At 42.8% G+C, this 16654-nt stretch overlaps 1 protein-coding gene across 3 annotated transcripts in view; it reads right to left on the bottom strand.

The window, feature by feature from the left end:
• Window positions 1-8648: 8648 nt before the first annotated feature.
• Window positions 8649-16654, bottom strand: part of LOC149323000 (sodium- and chloride-dependent creatine transporter 1-like) — a 45040-nt gene continuing 37034 nt past the window's right edge. For 2 of the 3 annotated variants that reach the window (XM_089486004.1, XM_089486017.1), the window contains exons 11-13: window positions 15157-15257; window positions 13247-13472; window positions 8649-11401 (exon numbers count right to left, since the gene is read on the bottom strand). In XM_089486004.1, coding sequence (XP_089342130.1) covers window positions 11133-11401; window positions 13247-13472; window positions 15157-15257 — 596 coding nt within the window. In that variant the 3' untranslated portion in view covers window positions 8649-11132. The remainder of the gene's footprint in view (window positions 11402-13246; window positions 13473-15156; window positions 15258-16654) is intronic. The other variant, XM_089486010.1, reaches the window with a different exon arrangement.

The raw sequence follows: 16654 nt of genomic DNA, 5'->3' as shown, positions 1-16654 counted from the left end.
GATTGCTGTTTCTCTATGGAAAGCCCACAACATAAAATCTTGCACAACAGAAAATTTTACACAAAAAGATGTTTCACAATACAAATCTTGCACAAAATTTCCAGAAAGCTTGCATAATAAAAACCACAAAGAGCACTTGTATGAAAGACTGCAGCCTTGCACAAAAAATAACCACATAGCTTGGTTGTGCAAGATTGTTGCTTTCTATGCAAAACCCAGCAAAATTGCATGACGAAAAACTTGCATGGAGAGCAGTAATTATGCACAAAAATCACATGTGGCTGCCTGGAAAAAATTTTGCACTAATCTCCACAATTCTTATGAAATAATAATAATAATAATAATAATAAAAAACCCATATGTGAATCTGTGCAGAATAATTTGTAGAACACCAGGAGAGAACTGTGAAGAATTTTTTTGTTGTTTCCACACCAGGAAAAAAACTGTGGAAGTAATTCATCTACACTTACAGGAACAAAATGTTGTTGTTGTGTGTCTTCAATCCATTTCTGACTTGTGATGACCCTAAGGAGACCCTACCTTGGGGTTTTCTATGGCTGAGGGCATCCAAAGTCACCTAGTGGGTTTTCATGGCTGACCAAGGATTCAAACCCTGGTCTCCAGAGTTGTAGTCCAGTGTTCAAACCACTACAACATGCTGGCTGTTGGTAGCAAAATAGTCAAGTTTTAACGCTGCTAATATATATATATTCATAGGGGTAGAATGAATTATAAATAATGATCATTAATACTTTTTCCACTAATGAAAGTACAATTACTTTTCATTGCAAATGTAACAAGAAAGGATAACTTTGCTCCCTCTCTCACAGTGCAACTATGGGCCCAAACAGACAGGGCAAAATAAAGCTGCTTTGGGTCACTTTGGAGGTATGCGGTTTAAATGATGCATGCGTCCTAAGAAGCCAGAAGCCGCACCAAAGCCACGCTCCAATCCAAAGGACTGGAGCCCAGCTTTGGCGCAGCTTCTGGCCTCTTAAGATGAATGTATTATTTAAACAGCATACCTCCAAAGTGACCTGAAGTAGCTTTATTTTGGTCTGTCTGTTTGGGCCCACGATTACTTTTATAGTTTTGGAGATGCTGTTCTCTAAATGGTAGAGAAGAAATACCACATAGTTCAACTGCTGACATGGTGTTGCTGCTGCCTTGTGCTTTGTTAATTAGTGTTGAGACATAACATGGTGGATGGGAGGTTGAACGTGTACCATAGGTCAGAGGCTTGCAGCATTCAGACTTTGAAAGTAGGAAACTAAAAAGTGTGTTACTTTTGAGGAACAGGAAAGTAAAGCAATACTTTAAGAAATAGCTACCATAGTGGTAACTGCTGTGGGTTTTCTCGGTATTGCAATCGGCCCTCTGCATTCTGCATACAGGGATTCAACTAACAGTGAAAATATTCACACACAAAAACACACTTCAAAAAGCAAACCTTGATTTTTCTGTTTTATATAAGGGCATTTTACTATGCCACTGTATACAATGGGACTTGAGCACCCACAGATTTCGGTATCCACAGGAGGTCCTGGATCCAAAGCCCAGTGGAACTGTATATCAGCAGGTACTGCTTTTTCACAATAACTTCTCAAGTTCTGCATTTTCCTGGGTTCAGTCTGAAAGTGTGATCAGTGGGAAACCACTAAGAAAAGCTTACAGTAATGTCTTACAAATAATGGGGCCCCTGTCTGCGGTTGACTGGCTTGTGTGGTACTTCTGTATTTTTCCTAGTAGTGTCCTTTGGTCTCATGGCTCGGACTTTACATATTTACTTCATATCCATGGATTCTTTATCCACAGATTTAACCATCCATGGCTTGAAAATATTCCAAAAAGATATAAACTCCAGAAGGCAAGTCTTGATTTTGCTATTTTATATATGGGACACCATTTCACTATGCCATTGTATTTAATGGGAATTGAGCATCCATGGATTTTGGTATCCACAGGGGGTCCTGGAACCCCAGTGGATACTGAGGGCCCACTGTCCTTTCAAGGGCAGAGCCTAGTCAGTAAGCTATTTCCCCCTGCCTAAAGCACCACTTAAGCAGTCTCCAATGAAGAGTTTTGATTACCTCCACCAAGATCTGCTGAGTCTCAGCTCTTTTTCACACTATAGCATTATAGTGCTATGATTTCCCTTTAACTGCTATGGTTGCATTGTATGGAATCCTGGAATTTGCAGTTTGATGAGACACTAGAGCAGGGGTAGGCAACCTACGGCCCGTGGGCCGGATGCGGCCTGGCAAGGCCTTGGGACCGGCCCCAGCCCGGTCCTGCTGCCGATTGCTGCCGGAGCCTTTGGCCTCTCGTGTGAGGGTGTGGGGCCTTTGGCCTATCAGGAGGAGGCGGGCAAGGGGAGGCAAGTGGCGGGCAAGGGGGGCAATTGTCTATAGAAGCCTCCGAAACACGCATTTATATTAACATTTTTTAAAAATCAGCATTTTTTTGCGTGTCCTCCATTTTTGTAAAAGTGTCCTCCATTTGAAAATTCTGTCCTACATTTGTCCCGGTTTATTTATTTATTTAATTTTTTTTAAAAAATATTTAATTATTATTATTTTTTTGGCTTCAGCCCCCCAGTTGTCTGAGGGACAGCAACCCGGCCCCCGGCTCAAAAAGTTTGCCTACCCCTGCACTACAGACTCCAGCTGAGAATGTTAAGTACCCTTCCCTAACATGAAAATCCCAGAATTCCATATGATGATATAATGAATTATAAATAATGAGTTACTGATCATTATTTTTTCATTAATGAAGGTATAATAACATTTCATTGCAATTGTAACAAGAAGGGATAACTTTGCCCCCTCTCTCGCAGTGCTGCTATTGACTCTTAAAAATCACCATTAAGTGGAATCATAGTGCTATAACTGATCAGGATGAAAGAGACCTCCATTATTCCTTATCACAGAAGGTTGTTGGAAAAGTGTAATTGGTTTAAACTAGCCTTCCCCAGCCATGGAGACCTAAAATATGTCATGTTACAGCAACCATCTTTCAAGCCTGCAGATCATGCAAATTATATTCCAACACATATAGAAGACCCTATGGCTGGGGAAGATTGGTTTAATCTTTCTGAAGGAGAGAAAACTGGGAATGCTCTCCCCAATCCCAACCTGAAAAGGCCAGTTGCCAGTTTGCTTCTAACATCCCACCTTGTAGGCATTTGCCTGAATCCTGCTGGTAGTCCCAGCTAAAGTAGATCAATTGAATCAATTGTTTAACCAAATATCTATAGAAACACTGGGATCAGATTGGGACTACCAAACAGATGCAGGCCCTTGAGAGACAGTGCTAGTTTGGAAAAGATATAATTTTTTGGACTACAACCTATTGAAGACTCCAGCTGGGGATTTCTGTGGGTTCTGGTCCAAAAGGAGTAACTTTCCCATGTTCTGATGGATTAAGACAATGGGGGCACCTGGACTGAAATCCCCAGAAAGTCATAGCTGCTTGTTATAGGCAGAGGCAGCATTGCTTCCAACTGGCCCATTTGGCAGGGACAGTCTCAATTAACCTTTTGTCATCCCACCTTTTCATCTGGTTTTAAAATGTGCTAGTTTCTCCATCTTCCTCCCACTTCTGCCCTTCCTCCAAAGCTAAGTAACTTCAGTTGCTGCAAGAGCAAAAGGAGTTTGTGTTCAGGAGAGGAAAGGAGGGGAATATTTTTTCCCTTTCCAGTAGGTTAAGACAAAAGCAAACTGGTGCAGTCTGTCTAAGGGGCTATACAGATTGGCACTTTGTGCTGGCCTGTGGGCAGGGTAAGGGCTGAGCATCCGCATGCTTCAAACCCTTATGCCACCACCTGGGTGCTACTTTGGCGTGTGCCCTTCTAGACAGTGTGCGCCATGATGACACACCTCTGGCACAGCACTCAAATGGCACAGCGCGGAAGAGGAATCATAGCACCGTGCTGCAGCGCTTACAACGCCCCTTTCAGGATGCAAATAAGGAGCCGCTTGGGGACACCGCTGCCCATCTGTACAGCCCTTTCGTTTGTCTGTTCTTCCTTATTAATCTCTTTTGTTCCCTAGACCACCTTCTAATGCTGCTTGGCCATTTGTGTACTGGTTTCCATATGTGAAATGTTGGAGGGCATGAGGCAATTAGAAATCAGTTGTGGTGTAGTGGTTTGAGCATTGGAGTATGACTCCGGAGACCAGGGTTTGAATAGCCATAGAAACCCAGTAGGTGACCCTGGTCTAGTCACACTCTTTCCACCTCAGAGGAAGGCAAAGGCAAACCCTCTCTGAACAAATCTTGCCAATAAAACCGTTTGATAGGGTCGTCTTAGGGTTGGAAGTTGGAAATGACCAGAAGGAACAGAATGACAATGAGGCAACCATTCTATACATTTGTCATTTCAGAAATGTTTGAAACTACTTCTTCCCTAATGTGTATATAAGCTTGTGCAAGCACTTTGTTCATAATCTACATAGGATCTAGTGGGTTATGAACAGTATTTCCCTCCCTTCCTCCCCTTTTCATCCTCAATAAAGACAAACACACACGTTCAGCTGGATGGAAGGTCAGGGTGGTTCCTTTTATTGCTATGTTCCATGATAAAGTTAGCGCACGAAAAATAAAAATCACAGATAGTACATAACCTGCACAAGGCAGGACTTGAAAGGGATGGGGTGTGAAGGGGAAGGTTTAGGAACAACACTTGGCATTGAGACAACAACACTAGTGGATTTAAAGCTGAAACCCTGGAAGACTGCAGTTTAGTTTCTCCCACGGTGCTGCGGATGCAGGCGTGAGTGTGAGTGTGTGCGTGCATGTTAGAAGACATGGATTTGCTCTTCCACTAGAAACCTGGCTCTGAGCAAATGAAACATCTGATAGCCCCTTGTCTCTCCATTTAAAAGGAGACTAAGGCTACATCCACACTGCAGAAATAATCCGGTTTGCTGTGGCTTAAACTGCCACGGCTCAATGCTATGAAATACTGAAACTACAGTTCCCAGAATTCCATAATGTTTAGCCATGGCAGTTAACATCACATCAAACCAAACTATTTCTACAGTGCAGATGCAGTCTAAGACTTGGCACTTTCACAAAGTTGCAACCATTTTAGCAGCAGCAACAGGTGCTTGGAAAAACCCTAGCAATGGGCCCAATTGCATGGGATGGGGTGAGGGGAAGCGATGGGGAAATTCCCACAGTTCTTGTGGAAATATTAACTAGTTGGCCTGGTTGGAAATTCTCAGGTCACAGAGCACAGCTGTTACTTTAAACACAGAATAAATAAATTTCACCTGCACCATCTACATTGTGTCAACTCACTTCACCGCAGATCCAGGAGTTGACAACATGGACAGCCATATTACTATAGAGTCAAAGTAATATGGCCATCCATGTTGTCAACTCTTGGATGCAGTTTAGTACAAGAAACATAAAGGAGTGTAAAAATAGATAAATAAACTAGTGCAGTAGTTCCAAATGCAAAGAAAGTGTGGTCTGACTGAGAGCAAGAACAAAAGAGTACAGATAATTGGCAAGGGGGCTCAAATTCCTCTCCAATCATTATATGAGTAAGGCAGTTAAATTCATCATCTCTTAGGGGTTTGTTTCAGTTCGGGAGAGAGAGGAAATTGATGGCCTCGTTTTTTGGCAATCTATGCCAGTGGCTAATGGCTTTTAGAAATAAAACACCTAAAGCAAAATCTGGCTGAATTTCAGCTCTTCCTCAGTCTGAAGTCCTGGGACTTCACGCGGCTGTATCAAAGGCCTTGTTGTTGCTTGGCAGTGTGGGGTGGCACAGAGCCTGTGCCAGGCCGAGAACGGGACTGGCAAGGCTACCCAGGAAAGCAAAACTGGGGAAGGACAAGAGCCTTGAGAGAAGTGTATGTCTGGCAAAGGATGGTGGCTTCTGTGCCAGAAACACCTCCTCTCAGCTCAAGCAGAACCAAAAACCAGAGCTCACAAAAGTTTGGATTATATGACTCCTTGAATCTTCTCACCAGAACAGCCATTGGCCATGCTGGCAGGGGGATTCTCAGAGTTTATGTCCCAAAAAGTAACTTTTCCAGGCTCTGAGACAAACCTACAATGCGATTGCCTACCCATCTGGGGAAAGAGGTTGTCCCCCATCCCCATTCTTGAAAAGGCAGCATGAAGAGTGCAGCCAGGAAGGAATTACTACAGCACAGAACTGTTATAGTACCTCTTAACTAGTTATCCGTCTGAGCCCTGGCCAACCTCAGTTACCACCAGTTACTTCTCCATGGTACTGGCGTCACTTCTGCTCCTGAAACCCTATGTGAGTGGCAGCAACAGAATGGCTTCTCAAAGTAAAAGACTCTGTAGGCTGCAGCGAGAGATAGGTACCTATTACCCACAATAGTGCATGGCAAAGTCTTTTCAACTTTATGGAGGGAATAGGTTATTTTATGGAGGGCTACAGGGCATTGGGACAGATGTTTCTGGAAGGAAGAACACGTGTTAGTAGCACAATCTCAGATGGGGGAGGGTGGGCAGGTGTACTTCTAATTACTTCCCTGAAATGTCAAAGGAAATCTGGAATCCACCCAGTTCTGCATCAAAGCTGACTCTACCTCTGCTCTCTGTTATAGTACCCCTAATGTGTTTCGTAATGCACTCTTTCGTATCATTCTCATATGGTCTGCCTTTTTTGCTGTTTGTATCCAGTTTACAATATAGAAGGGCTCCCCTCTCTCATACTGGAGGCAGAAAAACAACTGTTCTTTCCATTTGGGGGGTAGGAATTGTTTTAAAAGCAAAGCAAAATTGCATCAAATCTATCTGCAGTTTTCTCCGCACCCCTATTATGTGTTGCTCAGCGTGACATGTGTGAGTGTGTACACAAATCACTTAGAAATACTGAAAAGATGATTGTTAAGAATATGCCGATAGATAAGTGGCCCAATGCAAAATGCTGAAAAGGTGCCTCTGTTAATGAACCTTGTCGAACCTGAGCGGATATGAGGCTGAGAAAAAGGGCTGCAAAATTCAATTTTAGTTACACAACGAGAAGCAGGGAAGGTCAGCTTTGACTTCTGCAGCTGAGAATAAAGAGCACATATCTTTTGAGGCTATTTTGGCTCTGACATTCTACCATTCTACCGTAAAGAGAAATGACGGAGAAAAATGTGAAGAGATGGCCTTTTCATTCTAACACTGAGTCACAAATCTTAGGCTTATAATATAATAAACATCTCAGAAAGGCACCCATATTGAAATTTTGGTACTATGCAAATATATTTATATTAAATTGATCAAAAGGCAGGTGACTGATCAACTAAGTATTCCATAATTAGCCAGCGTGTGACCAGTAAACAAACTGATGGAGGAGGAGAAGGGCCAGAATGGAAAGGAATCTAAACTCATTGCCCAAACAAGTGCTGAACGTCATCATAGTTAACAGTTCAGACGTGACAAATTTCCCATACATATTGTGCAAGAAATTACGTACAATCTGCATGTAGAATATCTTGCTTAATATAGGTGCATTTGTGGGCACAGTAAAATGAAACAGGTGTGACTACCCAACACATTGTGATACAGGAACGTCTCATGCCATTTCCCACTGAAAACAAACATTAAACAGGAAGCCTTACAGAGCAGTCCTGCAGGATAAAATGACAGTTTCATCTGGCTCAATGTCCTATTTGCAAAAGAAGACAGCCCAGAGGCCTTTGAGCAGAGCTTGAGGACATTGCTTTTGAGAGAAGGGTTACAACTTCCAGAATCCACCAGACAGTTGGATAGGGGCCAGCTGGCTGGGAGAGTCTGAGACTTGTAGTCCAAACAAATCCAAATTTCCCAAACTCTGCCTTTAGACAGGGTCATCGGAAGAGCATAGAGCATTATCACACTAGCGAGTTCCCACAGGCAAACGGGAGTTAAACACAATTTAACACGAAGAAAACCTGGAAATGCCTGAAGTTTATCACACGACATTGCAGTTAACATGAAATAATGTGAAGTTAAACTGCAATTAAAGTGGAGAAAACCGGCAGCTTTTTACTTTTGGAACATCCAAATTTAATTCAAATTTAATTTAAATTGTGTTTAACTCCTGTTTGCCCGTGGGATCTCGCAAGTGTGATAAAGCTCATAGAGGACATAACCTTCTTCTAAAACATAGCCATGTTAGTCTGGAAAATCAGTATACAAAGGGATCTTGTAGCACCTTTGAGACTAACTGAAAGATGAAGCTGGTAGTATGAGGTTTTGTAGACTCAAGTTTCTGAAACCTCATGCCACCAGCTTCTCTCTTTCCGTTTACTCTCAAAGTTGCCACAAGATCACTTTGCATGGTGATAACCCTTTTCTGTTCATTTTCTAGCAGGCCAGTATTATTCATAGCTAGAAACAGAATCTGAATGTGGAAGCTACACTCCGCTTTTGGTGCAGGAACTTTTGTCATGCCTGAAGTGCCTCACATTATGTGAAGTAGCTGCTATTTAAATATTAAAAGCCTTGAAAGCAACCAGGGCAGAAGACAATATCAGATATTGACAAAGCAGAGGATGGAACAAATTATACAACTGTTGGCTAGCTTAGCATAACTCACCCACCTACCCATCCCTTGTTGATCCTGTCCACTTCCCCTCCACCATCACTACCTGCTATACTGAAAAGATTCCCCCGCCCCCCCACCCCCCACCCCACTAATCCCTAAAACCCCAAATATCCCAAACCCTGTATCATGAGGTTGGCTTGTTATGTTATCTCATGTACGTGCGTGTGTGTGTATCTATATATACAGTACATATACATACACACATGCACACACGCGCACACATATATATACATATTATGTATAGATCTTTACCAACAGAAAATATTAAGAAATATTAAGAAAATTAGACATTCATCTTTCTTGCATAAATGTGTCCTTTAAAAATAGAGAAGCGGGTAGCTTTTCACACAGTTAACGTTCGGTTTGCTTGTGATGCTTGTGTGCATGTACCAAATACACGCACACACACATATATACACGTACACAGTCTCTCTCTCTCTCTCTTAGAAAATGTGCAAATTAAAATAGGTTGTCCCCCACCTCCCAGGAGGGGCAGTGGAGCACAGAGGGACATCTGATACTGAATGAAGAGCAGGGATGGGAAACCTGTGGCCAGATTATGGTGGAAATTATTCTTTTTGGATAAGGATGTATCCAGTACCCCATTACCCACAGTCTCCTATCACCCAGAATGGCTACTCGAGGAATTACTGCAGACCAACTGCAACAGCCACCAAATGTTGGCTAGAGCATTGCTACTGTATACGTATCTGCTGGCACTGAATAGGATCTTGGCTGTTGATGGACCCCAACTCCCATCAACCTCACCTCACATGGGTAACAGTGAAAGGGATTATGGAAATTGTGGTCCAACACCTGCAAGGCTTCAGGTTCCCCAGCCCTGATATTCAGGTAGAAGATGAAGTTTTATCTCTCCCACAGGTAAAAAGTCTGGGATATAATCTTGGCTTGGGAGACACAGAACATCTGGGTTTTCTGTCCGGGGTATTTCTAGGTGAAGATTTTATTGCACTGTTGTCTTGTTCAGGTTATTTTTTTGGGGGAAGGGGATGTTTCCAAATGACACCATCTTCTTACTTTTAGCCCTCCTGTGTTTTTCCACCACTTCTTTTGGCTTTTTTTTTAAATGCAAAAAATAAAGATCAAAAGATGGAACAGGTTCTGATCTCCTAACACTTTGAGCCCTCTGTCTGGAAGCAAACTGGCTCAGTTAAGGGAGAATTTCACATTTCTCTTCCTTCACCAAATCTGGGACACAATGCTTTGAAATGGTGGCAGGGAACAACAGAAAGTGTATCAGCCAGCCACTGCACAAAATGGTCTTGTGCTGCCTTAAATGTCACAGGTTAGTGAGGCAGCCCAATGGGTTGTTTATTTTCTAATGCACAGCCCCATCAAAGTGTGTAAAAAGACCATTTAGGATGCAATGGGGTGGCTAGTTGTGTTCCTCTCTCGGTACTGGTGCTCACTATAGAAGGGAGGTGAAAAGGAAACAAAGTTGTCCCAAAGGAACCTTTCCATCTTGAACCAAGCCATCCCTGCTCTTTCCTCCAACAGCCGTGTGGATGGAGAAAGCTCTAAAACAGACATTCCCCACTCCCCACTATTTGAGGTAATAGCAAATTTTATGATCCCAATATGACCCCAATATGCTACTTGGGGGATTCTGGGACTTAACGTCCAAAGAGGTATCTTTTCCAAGCTTTGGCAGCCCCCAGGTTATATGGATAACCTAATTTCTTTCCACATGATTATAAAGGTCAGCTAGGGAAATAAAAGTCAGCCACTATGGCCACTTTCCAGACAGTGTGTCCATGTGGGAGAAGGAGCTTCCAGTAATACTGTGGTTGGTTGATCAAGTGAGGCCAAAAAGGGCTGCTGTCACATTCAGCCACCTTGCAAAGGGGTCGCAGGGTCACTTCATGGACCCAAATGTTTGTGGGCATGGGCATGCAGGAGGAATACACACATTTACCACCTCAACCCAACTGGGAAGGAAGGAGCTGAGGAGAGAGTCCCAGCCACTTGCTGATGACTATGACTCTCTATCCAGAATGACAGACATTAGCACCCAGGTGTCCTTGTCCCCAGTGCTCTTTCTGATCCCTTCTTGCTTCTTCCGATTGCCTCTGTGACTCTGCTGCCCACACGCTGGTTGGAGATGGAACCTAGGGATTCCCATCTCTAGCCAGTGATGCAGATTGCAGAGAACTGGGGGAATAAAAATTCAGGAATTTTCAATCCCAAAACTGCAACCCATTTGGTGGGAGGCTATGCTGTCTCCCCTGCGTTTGGCTAAATACTTATATATATATATTTATTTTTATATAATGTATATATATATATAGAAATTTAAAATACTTTATCTTTAAAAAATAATGTTTTCTTCTTTTAAAAAAATGTAAATCTAAGGCTCTCTTTCCCCTCTTCCCCTCCCACCACCCCTATGGCCTTTAGTATTCCCACCTTCTGTTCAGAGATCTGAGGGGTTGGTTATCCCTTCCCCTCAGCCAAACCTATTCTGGGTCCTGAGAGGTAACGGTGGGAAGTGGATAAAGAACCAATAATACCTTTTCCCAACTAGTAGGGAGCACTGCCCCCCAACTCAACTCATGACAGATGAAGTACATCCCTCTCCCACCCCTACTCCCCTCTCAACTGACAGCTGGGGGTTGAGTGGCATGGAGAAATGGTGCCTCTTGTTGTTAGGGTACAGCGGGTGGCCGCTGTTCACATGACGCTTTCCAAGATGACAACTTTGGAGCTCCCGTCTGAGACCGGGGTCAAGGTGGTCAGAACACCAATGTCTGATTCGGGCACCTTGTATTCCAAATGGTGTAACCCCCAGATTGGTTGGGTCAGGTGGTGCCAGCGCTGTAGGGGAGAGACAGTGAGCAGATGTTTTACAAATGGAAGCCTACATAAACTCGACACACACATATCTTGGTGTATAATACCTTCTCTATGCTGAGTCCTCATTTACTCCCCCAAACATATTCACATGCACAAGGAGCACTACAAACAAACACACTGTTTACATGGCAAGAATCTGCTACAACCTAAGGGGACTAGACTTTCAGCAGTGACCCAGAGATCCTTTTCATCAGCCACTCCTAGACTCTGGAATGATCTGCTGGACGAGATCCATCAGACTACCACCTTGGAAACCTTCAAGAAGGCTATTAAGATGGATCTCTTCTGGCAGGCCTTTCCAGACTAGAACACCCTTGCTGACCTGCCTCCCCCCTTCCCTTCATCCTCCATCTTTTATATTTTTATCTTTTACCCTACCTGGACTCCGCTTGAAAATTTTAATCTCATTTTAGTGTATTTGTATATTAATGTTTTTAATTTTTCTTTTTTGGTCTTTTTAGGACTTGATTTTGTTTTTATGTTAGGGGGGAGGGTTGGGGATTTTGGAATTTTTAATGCATTTCTCTTTTAATTGTATGTTATTTTATTGCTGTAATCTGCTTGGATTCCCTGGGATTAAGCGGAATATAAATAATAATAATAATAATAATAATAATAATAATAATGCTTCTGTTTTTTCAGTAATTGGTTTGTGCTTTGGACTTTAATATATAATTTGTTTAGCTGTAGCCTAAGACTGGCTAGATACATAGAGAGCAGGTAATAGGATGTTCTTCAGGTTTGTACTCCTCATAAATTTACATTTTAAACACATGGATGTTACATTTCTAAGACTGCAGAAGCATTTAAAAGCATACTCTAAAGGCAACAGGTTCCATCTGATCTTGGAAGCCCTAGCAGTCAGCTCTGGTTATTACTTTGATGGGAGACTGCCAACAAATACCAGGTGCTGTAGGCTATATTTCAGAGGAAGGAGATGGCAAAAACCCCTCTGAGCACTCCTTGCCTAAGAAAACCCTCTGAAATGCATGGGGTTGCTATAGGTTAACCGGTGACTTGAGGCACATATATACATACACAGCCTTACTACTCGCAGAGGCCATGAATGAATGTTCCCCATTTCCAGCATGAATAAAAGGCAAGCACCTTCAGTGAGGCCTGACTGACAGAATCAGATCAGTACCAGTCCATGTCCAACCAATGCATGCTTCAATTTAAACCCTTAGATAGTCTGCAGCAAAGCCTTGCTAGCTGATGGGTTTGAGGAGCTGCCAGCCAAAAAAAGGCAGCTTTTCAAAGCTGTGGCCAAAACTGCCAAAAAGAACCTGAGGGAATAAGGAGAGACTAAAAGAGAAAAAACACTCTGCTTTTGCTGCAGACTATCTAAAGGCAAATTGCTATGCTTGTTCTCCAAATCTCATCATCCTGATGTTTGGAAGTTCAGGACCCAGAATTCCTGGGAATTGGCCATATTGACTGAAATTTCTGGGAGTTTAAGTCTAACTACCTAGGGGACCATAGTTGGAGAACTACTGCTTTACAACATAAACACACTTTATCTCTGTGCAACAAACAAATTCCACACCATCCTAACTCAGTCATTGCTCAACAGTGGCAGTTGACCAATCTCACTGGCTCTTCTGATATTGTACTTCACTGCTCTTAGCTCTGCTCTTAGGCCAGCAAGAAAGAGAAGGCTCAGTATCACATATGTGGCTTCAGCATGCATCCACATATCTGCGGATGACAGATTATTGCCAATATACGAAGTCTAGTTTTTTGCTGTTTTATCCTGGAGGTTATGTGGTAAATTATAGCAGCGCATGCCTCCAGACCCACACTTGCTCAGGAGTTCTGAATCTTTTCCTTTCAATTCGAGCAATTTGGAAACTCGTCTCACCTCAGCCAGCGTCCCCTTGGCACGGATGAGTTTGTAGAGGGCGGTAAGAGGGACACACAGCATGGAGGATAGTGCAAAGCCCCAGCCGATGGCTTCTCCCCACCAGGGGTAGATATAGCTGTTGTTGTAGATCAATGGCTTGTAGTAGGCAACGTTGAAAAGAAAGATGCCCTGGAAGTGGATTATGGATAGATGAAAAACTTGTCTGACACTTGTTCCCAGTTTACATCCATTCCTACAGCAGTCGCACTTTATGTCTTCAAATACACTATATACAAGATTATACTTTTGCTTGTTTGGACTGGGGGGAAGGGAAATGCTACCTTTTTAGTACCACTCTTTAACATTTTGTAAATTTAACAATTTACTTCTTTGTCCTACAGCTTCTAGAATCTCCAAGCCACAATGTTCACTGTGACATATAATTCAAGAAATTAATTTTCAGGCTTGGATTCTGATGAATGGCACAATCTCTATGGAATATTCAAAGAATTCCTTAGGAAGTCTACACTACAAGTGCTGCTATCCTGGATCATATGGGCCTGTACACCCATGAAACAATCCAACAACGTTTCATATATGAAACAATCCGAGATGGCAGCACTCATGTTAATAGGTCTCTAGGGGACAGCTTGAACAGTTATCAGTGTCTTTATTTTTTTTTTTGCTGCTTTCTACAATCCTACTTGCTGCTGTTGACAGCATGCTATTGCAATGTATACAGCTTTTCTGCCTGCAAAAATGTTAACCTGATATGAGTATGGAAGGTTGAGAGGGAGCATTCAAAGCTCTATCTAGATCATCCATGCTATAAACACTGCTCTTATGGGTGCCACTGGGCCTCAATGTGTAGGTTTGCCATCTGTGGGAGGCAAAGTGTCTTGGGCCAGATTGTATTATTCTTATTTGACAAGGAGATGAAGAAGGTCAAGTGACTCTTGTTAAAAGTTACACCAGAGCTGGAATATGAACTGTGTCTCTCTCTTCTGGGAGAAGCAACTTCCTCTATTTGTTTGGTAGAAAAAAGGCAGTCTGGGGATTCTAGAGATGTCAAGGGCCATTAAAACTTTCCTGGGGGCTTGGTATGCCCATCCTTCTGTACTTTGCCCAGCTCTGCTACAGTGGTTGCTTATGGGCACAATCAGTTCAGCTGAAATATTTGCCTCATCTCTGTGAACCAGAACAAGTATATTTCACCTCTCCCTAGCAATAAAAATGCAATGCTAGCAAACTACAGGTTGAATCTCCCTTATCTGAAATGCTTCAGACCAGAAGTGTCTTGGGTTTCAGATTTTTTGTTCAGATTTTGGAATATTTGCATATTCATAAAAAGATATTTTAGAGATGAGATCCAGGGCTAAACATTAAATTAATGTATATTTTGTATATACCTTATGTCAGTGATGTCCAAACTCTGGCTCTCTAGGTGTTTTGGACTTCAGCTCCCAGAATCCCAAACTATTAGCCAAGGTGGCTCAGGCTTCTGGGAGCTGAAGTCCAAAACACCTGGAGGACCAGAGTTTGGACGTCGCTGTCTTATGCAAATAGCCTGAAGGTAATGTTATACATAATATTTTTAATAATTTTGTGTGTGAAATAAAGTTTGTGTACAATGAACCATCAGAAAGCAAAGGTATTGCTATCACAGTCACCTATGTGGACAATTTAGGAGTATTTCAGGTTTGACTCAAGAGTTTTGCCAAGGGAAAGCAACAAGCGAGGAGCCTAGACTATGGAAAGCTTTTGTGTGGACAGGTTAGAAGTCACTCTCAGTTTCTCTCGTTTCCTCTCCCATGGTCTGCACTGTGTTGTCTTTCTCTGTCATCATCATCAACAACAATAACAACACACTTACCAGGCAGATGAAAGGGGTCAGGAACATCCAGCACCACTTCATCCATGAGGAGGGCCGGTAGCCAATCATGCAGGCAATGTCATCCATGAAACGGTCGGCACCTAGAACAATGTGGAAGGAATGTTCAGGCATAAAGAATAAGACCAAAAGGAGGGCCTGCAAGGTTAAAGCACATGAGGCTTTTGGATTAACAGGGACAATAACTTCATCTTCCATCTTCCTTGGGCTTCCCTCTTCTATCTGCAATCTTGACAGTAGTGGCAGTGGTGCTGGTGGAGAGAAAAGTGTGCGTATGTATGTATGTACGTATGTATGCATGGCCAATTATCCAACTGTAATGCAAAGATGGCTTAGTATGTATGTAATGCAAGATGTAATGAAAATAGAGCATCTCAGTTTTGAAAGAGCAATGAAAACCCACAATCACCAAGATCCTCTTCAATGCTTTGCACTCTGCTGGCATTCTTATGAGGTTCCAGTGGCATCTGCAACTCATGGAAGGGCAGTACAGTGCTCACATGCCATTTTGGCCTTTGAACTCTCTCCCTGTACTGCTGCTAAATGGGGAACTGCTTGTGTAAGAGGGTACTGGATGTCTTCTTACTTAAGCGTGTAGGAAGTACCAGCAGCAGCGTGACTTGGAATAACACTGACGTAATGTCTCAACAGGATATTCCAGCCAAAACCTTTAAAGAAGACCAGCTCTTGGTAGAGATGAAAAGTTAGTATTAGAACAGGTTTGCTGATATAAATCAGCATAGCTACCTGCATGTTTGGACTCTTCTTGGGGGTGTGGCAATGGGAATGGTCCTGCACTTGAACACTTATCACTCAGTCATTTGTCCCTACGCCACTGTATCTTATCCATTATCCTGTTTCCCCACAGTGGCCAGACAAACGTCTTTGGGAAAAACCACAGGTAGGACACAAATAGCATCCACCTGTTCACGCTCCCCAGAAGCTGGTATTCACAGGCAGGCTCTCTCTGCAAGGCAAATGTTTCTGCCTCTTTTGTGCTCTTTTATCTGATCCAACTTGCTACTTCCTGGCATCCTGGATTGCTCTCCCCCAACCTGAGCAAACTAGCTCCTCCACTCCTGCTTGTTGGAGATTAGTTGGGGACCATACAAGGACAAATTTCTGCCTAGGCAGCCCATATAGAAATGGGAAACAGAGATGCCCTTGACTGGGGATGGTGCAGAAAGGAACATGCACCGAGTCCAACCTTTGACCATATTTGCTATGCGTACAAAATCACACCTCCTTTTGCTCCCAACAACTTTACACTGGAATAACTTCCTAACCTTGGCTCCCTGAACACACCATCCCTAATTGGGCAAGTTCATGTGAATTAGTTACTATCCAGTGCCCTTTAACTGCTCCTTGCAAATTCCATACTTCCCATTAAGATGGCTAAACAAATGCAACAAGAAAAGAATGCTTCTCTAAGCTCGTCAGTGAATGTTTACCAGTCAATTGTAATCTACATTAGTGACTG

The sequence above is a fragment of the Sceloporus occidentalis genome, unplaced genomic scaffold (assembly GCF_023333645.1).
Source record: "Sceloporus occidentalis isolate IW3139 unplaced genomic scaffold, rSceOcc1.0.p SCAF_1, whole genome shotgun sequence".
NCBI lineage: Eukaryota > Metazoa > Chordata > Lepidosauria > Squamata > Phrynosomatidae > Sceloporus > Sceloporus occidentalis.
Note: the sequence above shows the minus strand (reverse complement) of the source record. Positions and strands in the feature narration are given on the sequence as shown.